Source organism: Aphis gossypii, chromosome 2, assembly GCF_020184175.1.
Source record: "Aphis gossypii isolate Hap1 chromosome 2, ASM2018417v2, whole genome shotgun sequence".
Taxonomy (NCBI): domain Eukaryota; kingdom Metazoa; phylum Arthropoda; class Insecta; order Hemiptera; family Aphididae; genus Aphis; species Aphis gossypii.
This window is the reverse complement of record NC_065531.1, coordinates 3,146,379-3,159,414: the sequence shown is the minus strand read 5'-3', so window position 1 is coordinate 3,159,414 and position 13,036 is coordinate 3,146,379. Positions and strand designations below refer to the sequence as shown.

Below are 13,036 nucleotides of genomic sequence, written 5' to 3'. Positions count from 1 at the left end.
ATCGGTATGATTCGGGTAAAGGTTGAAAACCGCGAAGGTTCTATGCAAAGACGATTCGCAGAAGTGACTAAAAGTGCTTCTTGTTCTCTTACACATAACACGGAGCGCGCGTCGTAACGTGTATTTAATACAGACGGCCACGATAAGGCGGACGATAATAATATAATGGATATAATCTCTGCAGCAGTGGTGACGGTTGGCGTATTTCATTTGTATTAAGTGTTAATAGAGTGAGACGATCGATAAGTCAACCAGCCAAGCAAGTGTGTGTATGTGTGTGTGGTGGTTTTCATCGTGTAAAGTCACTTCTGGTTTAGGACGAAGTATAGCTGCGGCGGGAAGTAAATTTGCAAAGTCAACAGGATCAGTGCGCGTTTCGCGGAAACTCGCAATAGGTTTTTTTGGTTTTCGATATGTATTCCCACAGAACGTATAGCTACCCCTCCCCATTGTTTGACTTTCGGTTTATTTATTTTTTCCGCACACGTATTGTTTATTCACAAGCGCGCGCCCACGTGCATATTATACGTTATACGAATACCTATCCACCCGGCAATGTCTACCAAGAAATGTAATAAACTGAAAATTTAAGTAATCGCAGCGATAACCCTAAAGTTTGAGCATCGCTCAAGAACGTATACTCCGAAATCGATTGTTAACTTTGTTGTTGCGCGTCGGATATATTATAATAATATACTATACAGTTGAAGGAAGTTTTATGTGGAGGAGTGTCCTGACTCCTGGGTGAGTTGTTTTTCAATATGTAAACGAGAATATAACGAACGATTGTTGCGTCGTAAATCGCTTAAAATTTTAGGGAATCAAAACAAAATGCGTATTCTCTAAAAATAATTAATTGTTATAAATGTCTTCAAACGTGTTTAATTCATTTACTAAACCGAAACCGTCATTGAATATGATGGCATTTCAATTTGACAAATGACATAAAGCCAAAATATCGATATAGTAAAAACTAATAAGACATGTATGATGTAGATGCATTATTTCAAGTTTGATCATTATTATGTATTTATTTTAATCTAATAATCAAATGACTGAATATTGAAGAACATCGATAAATTATTTAAAATCAAAAAAACTAGATAATATACAAAGCATGAATATTTAATTTATTCATGTACCTAATTGAAATATAACTCCAATAATTAAACCAGAATTAACAATATTGAATATTGATGTTGACTTTTCAGGAAAAATAATAATTATAAACGATAAATCGCAACGTAAAAATGTTTAATTAAATATTATATAATCATTCAAGTGGAATTTGATTGAATACCAAGCAAACTTCATCTTAGACGATTTCGTTTAAAAAGATTAAACAGATTGAAAGTGTACTTACTCAAGTGTTTATTAAAATCCATCAAGAGGTTCAAATAAAACGTTATCAGTTAAAATGCCGATAAATAAAGAGATCATGAAATATGACAATGAAAAATACCTAGTCGTTAAGCATGCAATATGTGTGTTTATGAATAATTTTGTTAAAATCTGATGGTTTATATTTTGCATTAAAAACACACATTCACAACACAATAATAACATTATAATTACCGTAATCAGGAAACTATATAGGTGAAGCAGGGTTAGCAGCACGTATTTTGTATGTGGTCGGTCACTATGGTCAACGGTAAAATTAAATTTAAATATCACTAAAAGACACAAAAGTTTTGATACTCTGGTGTACTTGACAAATTATGTTTAATAAATTAGCATAAATTCCCCTCTAATATATTTATTTATGTTACGGTTGTACATAGTTTTTTTTTTTGACCCACGTAAATGCATTTTATAAGCGTAATCGGATTAAGAAAAAAGAAATACTTATATTTTTAATTCACAATATTGCCGGTGATGATGATATAGAACTATATTATTCTGTTATTATTTGAAGTGGAAATTAATTTTGCATAGTTGGAAACTACGTCGCAATTAGTATGTTTGGTAACTAAAACTTGACGGTCACTTTAAGTTATGCAAAAACTAAACTGTCAAGACTTTATCAAAAACACACATTTGCACAACAATATGTGTCATGTTTAATTCAATAAAGGCAAAAAATACTAAGTTTTTTGTTACCAATAGATCAAATTATCAAACACATTGACTTTGTTTGGTGATATTAAATTATATTGATATTATTACCTTTATTGTTTATTTATTGTCAACAAATAAATTAGTTATTCTATAATAGTTTAAGGCAGGGGTCTCCAACCTTTTTTGCAGCGGACCACGTATTATTTTTCAAAAATTTTGCGGGCCGCGTTTATAATAAAAAAAATGTATATTATACAAAAATTCAGTGTTAGTTAACCATTTTTTTCGAAATAGAAAATATACTTGCTAAATTTCAAATGTGATCGCGGGCTGCATATTATGATAGGGCGGGCCGCGGGTTAAAGACCCCTGCACCCCTACAGGTTTAAGGTCTTAATTATAAGCCAACTATAAAAAGTGTAATCTGTGTATGCTAGTATAATATATGATATCAAGTAAATAAATAGATCATACGTATTGAAAAATTATCGTTTAATAGATACGTAACTCACGCCAATACAATCCATTAGAAAATTTTTTTTGTTATTATATCAGTAATTAACATGCATTTTATGACCAATTTCATAATTTATACATCAACAGTGTTGCTAAAATCACAAAAATCAAAAATCAACAAGTAGTAATAGTGGACATTTCGTTAGCACCGCTCAACTACAAAAAGAGAATTCTTCATACTTTTGCATTCAGCATGGGTTTGCATAACTATTTTTAAAATGCTTACAATATAAAAAATACAAACAATCAATATTTTTTAAATAATTTATCAAACAGCATATGTCTTAAAGATAGTGTATTAATTAGAAAAAAAATATTTTTTTTTTATTTAGCAGTAATTTTAATAAATCCAAGCATAAATAGTAACTTATAAATTATAATTGCTAGATAGGTATTTAATATCAAAAAATTATGATGATATGTTATATATCTTTTGTACCTAATAAATTCACTATATCACTATATTATAAAAAAATAATACAACAAATAATAAGGTAATTGACATTTTTTTTTCTTACACGTATACATTAGTTGGCTTACCAGTTCAAAAAGTACAAGTACTACACGGTATAGCACCCCCTAACATAAGGCGAGAGGTGGTAGCAAGGGGAGAGAAAACAAAACGCAAGAACTAGACTTAAGACATCCTTTATATGGAAGTAAACTAACGGGGAGCCGATTCAAATCAAGGAAAAATTGTTTGAAGACAACAATTAGCCTATCACAAACACCTGAAGTAACAAGAATAGACTTATGGAAAAAGGGAATGAGAGAGCATAACTCACTGCTATAGAAGGATCCGAAGGAATGCTTACCAAGCGGAAGTCATCTACCATGGCCGGTATGGAAAACATTAAATAGATTGCGAACCGAAACTGGAAGGACAGCGAGTAATATGAAAAATGGGAATTGAAAGAGGATGGGAAATGTGAATGTGGTAAGGAGCAGGATGCAGACCGTTTGTTTGCATACCCACTTCTCCTGATTAAGTGTAGAAAGAAAGATTTTTTGACTCATGAAATTTCAGACAAGGCAATACAAATTGCGGCTTGCTGGGAAAGGATAAGGATATGAAGACCGATACGACAAGAAGATTAGTTGGCTCAAATATCAATAGTTTCAAAAAATAATGTAAAATGTATAACATTTAGAATAGATAAAAGATGACACAGAATTAATAATTAAACACTAACATCTAATTTTTATACCTCAGCCTATACCTACTTATATCACAAAAAGCTTTTCAAAGAATAGTTGTATTGCCCGTATCTTATATTCGATTAAAAAACTTTTCTGTAAAATGTTTGGGTTTGTAATTATTTTTTTATCGCATTATTTTATTTTAAACTTTTAAACTAATATATTTTCATGTCTCGTCGTATAATGCGTTGTAGCCATTCGTGTGTACTAAAACCCAAAAAGAATAAATAAAAAAAAATGATATACAGCTATTGAGTTGCAGTAAAAATTTGCATTTAAAACATGAAAATGTGTCTTCTGTTTTACCGCCAGACAGTTTTCTGTTTAACCGTAAACGATGACAATGAAAGCGAATTAATGACACGAGACCTGTTTTGACACATAACATTGTAAATCCGGAGATTAAAATTTTTCGGGATTAAAAAACTCGTCATACCGGTCACATAAAAACTGACAAGTATCTAGGGTAAGTTTAGTAAATGATTCAAAAATAAAAAAAAGAATCCCCGGTTACAAGACAAGCTAAGCTTTGACCGTTCAAAAGAAAAACGTCGTGAACAGAATAATAAGAACAACATTATTTGGTTTTACGATTGAAACCACGGTGTTTAATGATTTGTTTTCTTTAGTTTAGCGAAACTTGCAAACGACAATAATTGTTGATTTGGTTTTTCATTCTACGTAAAAATATGGGTTCGTTTACAATATTTGTTTACATGGTACGATTATAATTTTGCTTTTGTTTGTAAGTTTGCTTTATCTAAATGTATTTGTTATAAACTATTTTACTGTCGGTAAATTCGATATTTCACAACAAAATAATGTTAACTGTTAACTTGAATCCCCGTAACGGTTTTTTTCTCAACTTAACCAATTTGTTTGTTATCAACAACCGTTGAACGATCAATTTGGTATTTTCGTATACAAAATAGAGAAAACACATATTTCAAAATAAAGTTATGGCATTGTCAAGACGAAATATAGACGAGCTACGACGCATTAAATTTTTAATAATTTAATTTTCCCAAACTAACTCAAAACACGGAAAAGTATTTCAATTAAAATATGTAAAATATAATAAAACTAATCCAATTTAAAATCCGCGAGTAACATTATTATTTTCTTTACACTTCGAGTAGAGTATAATAAAACCAAAAATGTATACTTAAGTATTTTAGTTACATAATTTTATTTTGCAGTGGTTTGTTCAAAATGTATTTAAAAAGTAATTAATATTGTTCGTTAATTAAATTAAGCACATAAATTAATTAATATAGAATAGAGCAAAAATAAAAATGATTATAATAAGCTCTAAAAAGTTTTAGTTCGTAAAACTTTACCACGTCTTATGGAAACAAAACGACAATGAGATTTTAATATTTAAAAATGAAAAAAAAATAGAATTATAATACTTTTTCGAACTCAGACGTAGGTGCCTACAATGGATAAAAACAACCATACTTTAAACACACACTGATCAGCAGTGCGTTATTATGGGTATATTTTATTTAGACTTATCTTTCACATCTCGTCCACTCAATACACGTATTTTCCCTTGCTTATTTACATAATATGTATAAACATATAATGTACACACTAAAATAGTATTCACATAATGACTATCATATCGTAGTTGTAGTATCATACGACTTTAACAGTTAACACTTTTGCGTGCACTGACGGGGCATGTTCTGTGCGCGAGTGCAGTCATGTGCACCACGTGACAATAATAAACAGTAATTGGCAAAGTTACACAGGTGCAGAATCTGTGTTGGCAGTGGATAGAAAACATTATATTAAATTGCATAAATACTATTTTACTACTATATCACGCTCTTCGTACAACGGTATATCATCTCAGAATAACCAGAATGACAAGTCTTATCGAAAATTATACATATAATTCACAAGGTTTAAATAAGCATTCAAGGATCAAATATAAAGGATTAAAAATAAATATATAAATGTGTATTTATGTTATAATTATGATGAATCATTTAACCTAAAAACAATGTTGATCAAACACGTAAGATCATGTAATAAATACCACTGAGTAACCTAGCCTATTTATTTGACCCACGAATTAACTCATTCAGACGATGCATGGATTGTTTTCATTTTCAATCTACACATAATATGAATATTGAGTGCTTAACATTAAAGGTAAATTTTATGTTTTTCAACAAATATAATTATTAATTTGTGGTTTTTCTATTTGTTTATATGTTCCTGTGAACGAAAATATAAAATATATATAGGTATAAGCTATATTTGTAAACCTACTGTATCATTAATTTGTACAATTATTATTAAAAAGTTTTATTCCTATATTTCAATTATTTTGTAATACGATAGATGTTTAGATTTCTTTTAAATATAACTAGTAATAAAGTAATTTATTCCAGTTAATTTGAAAAACAATGGGAATTTAATTAATGATTACGTACCTGCAGTCTGTATCATTGTCTATTGAATTTCCTCGAAAGAACACAATAGTATAAAAATGCAAAAATAGTAAAATAGTCAATTATTTGTTGTAAGTAACTGAAGTAGTTTACACCTAAGTAAAATACTATAAATAATTAATAAATACTATATTTTTAGTTTTTAGACACAAAATTAGACGTTATAAAATAAAATAATAACACGTTACACGACTACACGACATTTGGTAAACCAACCAAATTGTTGACAAGATGGTCGACAGTTAAATAGTATACCTATTTTAATTATTATTTTGGATGGAAATGATAAGAATATGGATCGTTCAAACAATTTTTCTTGCAATTAACCGTTTACCTGATGGTGCAGGGAGGACATGTTATACTAGCTGAAAACCAGTGTTGCCTATTGTACAGAGATAGTTCCCATATTATTCTGTCTTTCTATCCACACTGAATTAAAATTTTAAATATACCAACCTAATGAATCATGAAAATGATTTTTATGGGTGAATGTGTTAAACAAGTTTGCATTTTTCAATTACATTATTTTGTTTTTTGTACTATCGTCTCCATATGTACGAGTCACAGAGATCTAAAAGTCAATTTTGTATTTCATTAACTATGTAATAGGACGTGTTATGTGTACCTAAATTAGAATATCAACGAACTCGGTAAGTGAATTTATTGTAATTTGTAACCTTAAGTAAAATATACCATCAATACCAAAAATGGGAAAACAAAAACACAAGGAACAGTTAAATTTAGAAAAATACCAAACAACGTTAGGGAATTGTTTTAAAAAGCATATTGTTAGGTATATTATAATCATGATGATATTGTGTTGTTTTTTTTTATCAAATTGAAATAAAAACTGGCACGATACGGTTAGGTTAGCCGCTCTTACGGGGAGGTCAGACGTCGTTAGGAGATTAAAGGGGGTGAGTTGCAGTTTAGCAGACGTATGAATTTTGCCTCCCCCCCCAGAGACCGGGATCTCACACGATTTTAGCCAGCGTCGACGGCTGAGACTTGTACGGGGAAAGTACGGAGAAATGAGCCTTAGTGGTGGCGGCGACAGTGAACGCTTTACAATGGGAATGTAATTTACGATCGCGTCCCGAAGGTGCCAACCGACGAGCGCCACGCCGTGCTGTATTATATACGGAGGGAGACTGTTCACCCCGAAAAGTTTTCGGGCTCATTGTCCTGGCGAACCGCTCGTAAAACTCTACTGTCGGATGCGACGGTTGCGTTTCTGCGTAGGTCGTGTTGTACGAACAGATCCAAAACACGCCCCTGCTGCAAAGGGAAGAAACCGTAACAATATAATAATAATAATAATAATAATTATTATTATTATTATTATTATTATTGAACTCGTACGCGCCACCAAGTCTCTGGAGACGGGTCAACCGAGATGAATATGCAAATAAAAAGGTACGTAATACAAATATCATATAGGTACCTATTATAATATATTTAAACTCCATAAAACGTATATATTATATATCGGTCCGCGTTCGCTTAAATATTTTATACGGAAAACCGTTACAATATATATTGCCGTATAATTATGTAAGGGTCAGTATCGTTTTAACTCTCTGGCGACCGTCACTGCGTCAGTGGTACGCGTAGTAACTATACAAAAAAATAAATAAATATTATTTACTATATTATTTAACAATATTGGTTTTATTTATGCAACTACGGTACAAAATTGAAAATACTATATAAGTTGTCATTTCAAAGGTCCCGTTGACGCCGTACCTCCTCTCAAAATCTAGCTAAACTAATCAAAATATCGTGTGATATCATCCATATCCGTCGGAATACCATATACCAATATACATCGTACTATCGAGATTCGCAAGGCGTGTAAAACGTAGTATTATACTGTTATGTATGCAAATAGATATTAAATATACTTGTTACACGTGTTTTTTTTTACGAATCACTTACGTCAGTGTTTCTTATTAATCGCAGAATTTTATTTTATTAGGTTCAATGTAAGGTATTTTGAAGGAAACAGGTTATAGATCTCGATATTCGCTATCGCTCGTTCTAGAAAAACAATTTATGAAATTATCAATTATTACTATAATATACCAGTCAAAGACAAACAATAATTTTCAAAAATTCACTAAATAAAGAAACATAATGTATTACGTTCACACTTAGTAAGACATAAAGTTCTCAGAAATAAGCTTTTAACTTAATTAATACCTAATGAATAATGTAAACTTATGGACTATAATTGTTATTCATTTTCTAACAAAACTGTATATTTCCATTCTACATTTGTGATGTATTCATGCATACATTTATTTCTTTTCAAAGTAAACAAATGTTCGCAAATAAATATTCAACATTGACAAATGAAAAAATATACTTTATTTGCCCAGATTGCACATGGTTCAGTCTGCGCTGAGACTATTTTAATCAAATAATATAATAATATACGATACTTGTACCAGTTGTACCATATACAAACAATATAATTATGTACTACGGTAGGACTGTATTCAAAAGTTTTGAACATTTTCAATTTAAAAACGCTTGCTAAGTATCATGGTTTTTGGTTTATATTAACGAAAATAATAAGTAAGTAAATTTCTTGGTCGGAGTAATTATGTTCACTACACTTTTAATTGTCGCGAAATCCAAATTTCAAGCAAGATGATACCCATGACTTAAATATACTCCGTGAACAATATTAAAAAACAAATATATAAATACAATTATACATAATATAGTCTCAGTAATTTCGTGGTGAATTAATTTTTGATGATAATTAAATTCGAGAGTTTTTTAGTTAGACAAATACCGCAGTAGTGTCAGTGATTCCTACATAAATATATAATATAATATATATCATACATAAGCATAAAATTATTTTCATTTTTTCGATTCCCTACGGTCTAAAATGCACATGCATTTGTACATTTACATATATTCTAGGTATATACGCGTCTTAAGTCAAACTAAATACTGAGTGGTATAATTATTTATTCAATACTACCACAAACAATCTGTTACCGTGGTCGCTGAGGTGAAAGAGCTAAAAGAGATTAAACATTAAACAATAATATATAATTGTGGCTGCTAAACAAACGTTCATCATCATTATTCTCACCTCTACTTTTAAATCGAAAAATATACACCATGGGCATTTTTTAATTTTATTTCCCGGTTTAATAATTAATTTCTATCAAGCACGGTCGTCGTTATAATATTAACGAGGGATCTGAGACGATTCGCGGCGGCTGATAACGACGCATGCATAATTTATTATGACGTCGAGAAATTTTTAATTCTGTCTATAAGAAGGTCGAACAAACAAACCAAAGGTGGTGGCATATGCTCCGGTTCATTTATACAATAATTCCAAACGTTTTATTCGTAGTTCGTACTCGATGCAGTGGTATCGACGAAAGAAAAAAGACACAGCGTTCAAATAATTGGTTTAGTTACGGTCAGAGGAAATCCAACGAATTTACGCCGTTCAAAAGTGCGGGACGACAATAGGAATAGTACAATTTCATTTCGATTTCATTACGCGCCACCGAGTTTTTGTATCACAATTGTACACTTGTTACTACTTCAAAGCACGCGGTTTGATTACGATCATTGCAAAGTAGCGATTGAAGTAAATATATGACACGGGAAGAACCGACGAAATCGTCATTTTACTTAGCACACACCGATATATCGTTAAATGCGCATAAGGCATAGATAGTTAGACGAATACAGTTTCTAGAGCGCAATAATAACGGCGAAACGAAATTCAGGATTTGTAAACCGAGAGCGGCGAATACTAATCAAAGGTTAACATTATTCCGAGCACAAGACATTGATTCGACATTTTATTATATCAATAATTCAGTAAAAAAAAAAAAGGCATTAGATTGTATTAGAGATACATAAGTACATATTATTACTACGTAGACGGTAATAATTTTCTTACTCCGAATTGTTACCGTCAGCGAAAACTCTCGGGTATGCCATTATATATATATAATATTCTTATTATGCACTATTTATTTTTCTTAACACGTATAATGTATAGCTCGTGCACAGGATTCTGGAATAGATCCCGCAAGGTGATTACTTTATACGCATACGGGGCGTATCAGAACTGAAATTCGAGTCATAAATATAAAGTTCCAGCGGTAGAAGACATCCTGTTTAAGAGTATTTCGCTTTGCAGAGCGAACATTGACAATGACAGAAGCCGTATATATATATATATATATATATAATATATATATATATATATATAAATGTCTGTGTAACGAAACGGAGCGGCTGTATTTTCCGCTATTCGTTTTGAATAAATTTAACTTACTGCTTTCACGTTCGTGTAAATTTATGTAGTATACCGTTTGAAAACCGTCAGATCTTTTACATGGACAGACTTGGAAATTAGAACAAGACGACCAAGACGAAATCGTTTCGATTTCTACAGCACGAATCCGTGTTATTCACGAGGCTTGGATGCTTTTTACTCTGTTTTTCTGAACTGAGACTATGTATCATAATTATAATAATATTCAAAATGATGAAAATGTGCATTCATCATAATGAGCACGCACAAAAACCTTGAAATATTTGTCGCGCATACAGAGGCACCAATGGAGCTAAGAAGATCGCGATCGTAGCGATCGACTTTTGACAAACGCGAAAAATGAATCATAAATAAATACACGTTGTTTCGGTTTCGTACGATTGATCACAAATGCGTGAATGCTGTAGTAGTATAGTTACTGTGTTTCTGCCTACAACTCGTCTTGTCCAACATTGTCATCGGACAATATACGCTCGTTAAAGTCATTGAGCGTATAATCGTATTACAATATATGTATAATTATTAATAGGAATCCCATAATTACCTTACACTGTTTTATAACTACGATATCGCTAACGATAGACTACTTCGTGACGGTTTGAAACGTTATCAGTTTTTTCCGTCCAGGCATGCAGTGTGGTCGCGAGCTCTTTACATTATTAACAATACTAATATCATAACACTAAAATTAACATCATCCATCCATCATGAGTTACCACTACAGTGTGAGTGATAAATTTCCGTGTGAGTAGGCATGTCGAGTGCTTAAGCTTCACCTCAGCAGGGCTTAAAGAGTAAGTATAATATAATATACCTACTTTTATTTCGTTGAAATATATTAAACCTTCCAGACCAATTATTTGAATATAATACAAAGTTATATACATATTCGTGAAACCGGGAAAAGAGAATATGAAATTTCCGGGCAAAACTTTACGCTCTGTTCGAGTTAACGCCACTGATCGACAAACTACGGCGGTCAATCTGACGTCGGTGAGCTACGCAATAATAAAAGACCGGACGGACGTGATGGACCGCCGCCGCCGCCGCCACCGCTACAAGTCAAAAGTTTGTGCGTTTTATTTTTTTAATGAAAATATAAATAATCTACATAGCAGGTATACGACGTGGACAGACAGTATGGTGTAGGTATACTTAAGTATATAATATGTATATAGTGACAGCGACGGGTTCTGACGTTTAATGTCCGAAAACTTTTTTATTTTTTTCGTTTTGTTCCGGTCTCCTCCCCGACCATCACCCCCAGGGACTTGACGGAAAGCTCGCGTACACTATTCACTGTTTGTGTGTGTGTGTGTGTATGTGTGTGGCACGAGGTCGTTGCCGTCAATGTCACGGCCGACGGCGTGCGTATACAAGGCAAACCGCGGGGAAAAATTGCCTGTTTTTCACTGAAAACGGCTCTCCGGGGACGACCCCGAAACGGTATATACGTCAGCGTAATTTCCAAGAACTTTTTCACCCGCCCGTCCAACTCACGACGCGAAACGTCGACCGTCTCCGTCCCCGGGGTGCACTTTCTTCACTCGTCCTCCTGCTGCAGGTACGGACGGCCACCACGTGTCCGAGACCAATTCATTTCGAGCAGTCCAAGCTAGCTAGTGTTTTATATATAAATTGTATACCTCGCATACCCGCGACCCATTCGCCGGCGCAGAGTTCCTATAGATCCAACGATACAGCCATCAAGTGCCGCACTCACTCCCTCGGCAGCTACTTATTTCCCTCTAAGAACATATTTTACCATTTATATATTATAGTTGTATATAGTGTATAGCTGCCACGAGATATAACAACAATAATAATAATAATAATATGATCCCGCGAGAGTGGCTGCAGGCCGATATCAGCTCGTTTTATTGCTCACGTTCTGTCTAAACCGTGATGATAACGGCCATGTGTACATAATAATATAAGACGCGCGTAAATAGTGACGTCAACGTCCGCAATGGAAGCCAAGGAGAAAACCCGATACGAATCGCGAATTTATTTGTCTTTTAATATTACTACTCGTCTGCGAGACACGACAGATAACGTACAATATCGCTGGCCGACATTCGAAAACAATAATGGTCAGTATTTACTAATCACTGTTGACCGAACAGACAGTTATACCATGGTATACACGGATAAAGAAATTGTTATAGATAATATAGTGAGACGGTTGGTATATTGTTTTCTAAGTACCACATAGTCGTAGGAACCTCGACGTCATACTTCCACGTAATAAAAAATAATATACTAAGATCGGTCTACATTGTTACCACATAGCTTCACTCACATAGTGCATTTCTTTATAATCGAAATACAGTAGGGATATCAATATATTTTTTTTAGTTAAATTAAAACGCGAAACGTTTACAAACACAAAATTGTCATAAAACTAAATAAAGATTAAATTATTCATAATTACTTGTTTTACAAATCAATAATTATCTAAACAATAAATAGA

At 32.5% G+C, this 13,036-nt stretch overlaps 2 protein-coding genes across 5 annotated transcripts in view; one reads left to right on the top strand and one right to left on the bottom strand.

The window, feature by feature from the left end:
- The window catches only part of LOC114123676 (semaphorin-2A), a 347,857-nt gene that overhangs the window by 282,770 nt on the left and 52,051 nt on the right, over window positions 1-13,036 (bottom strand). The gene's annotated exons all lie outside the window — the stretch shown is intronic.
- The window catches only part of LOC114123675 (myogenesis-regulating glycosidase), an 89,891-nt gene continuing 88,330 nt past the window's right edge, over window positions 11,476-13,036 (top strand). For all 4 annotated transcript variants that reach the window (XM_050200395.1, XM_050200394.1, XM_050200396.1 and 1 more), the window contains exon 1: window positions 11,476-11,631. In XM_050200395.1, the coding sequence (XP_050056352.1) occupies window positions 11,476-11,631 (156 nt within the window). The remainder of the gene's footprint in view (window positions 11,632-13,036) is intronic.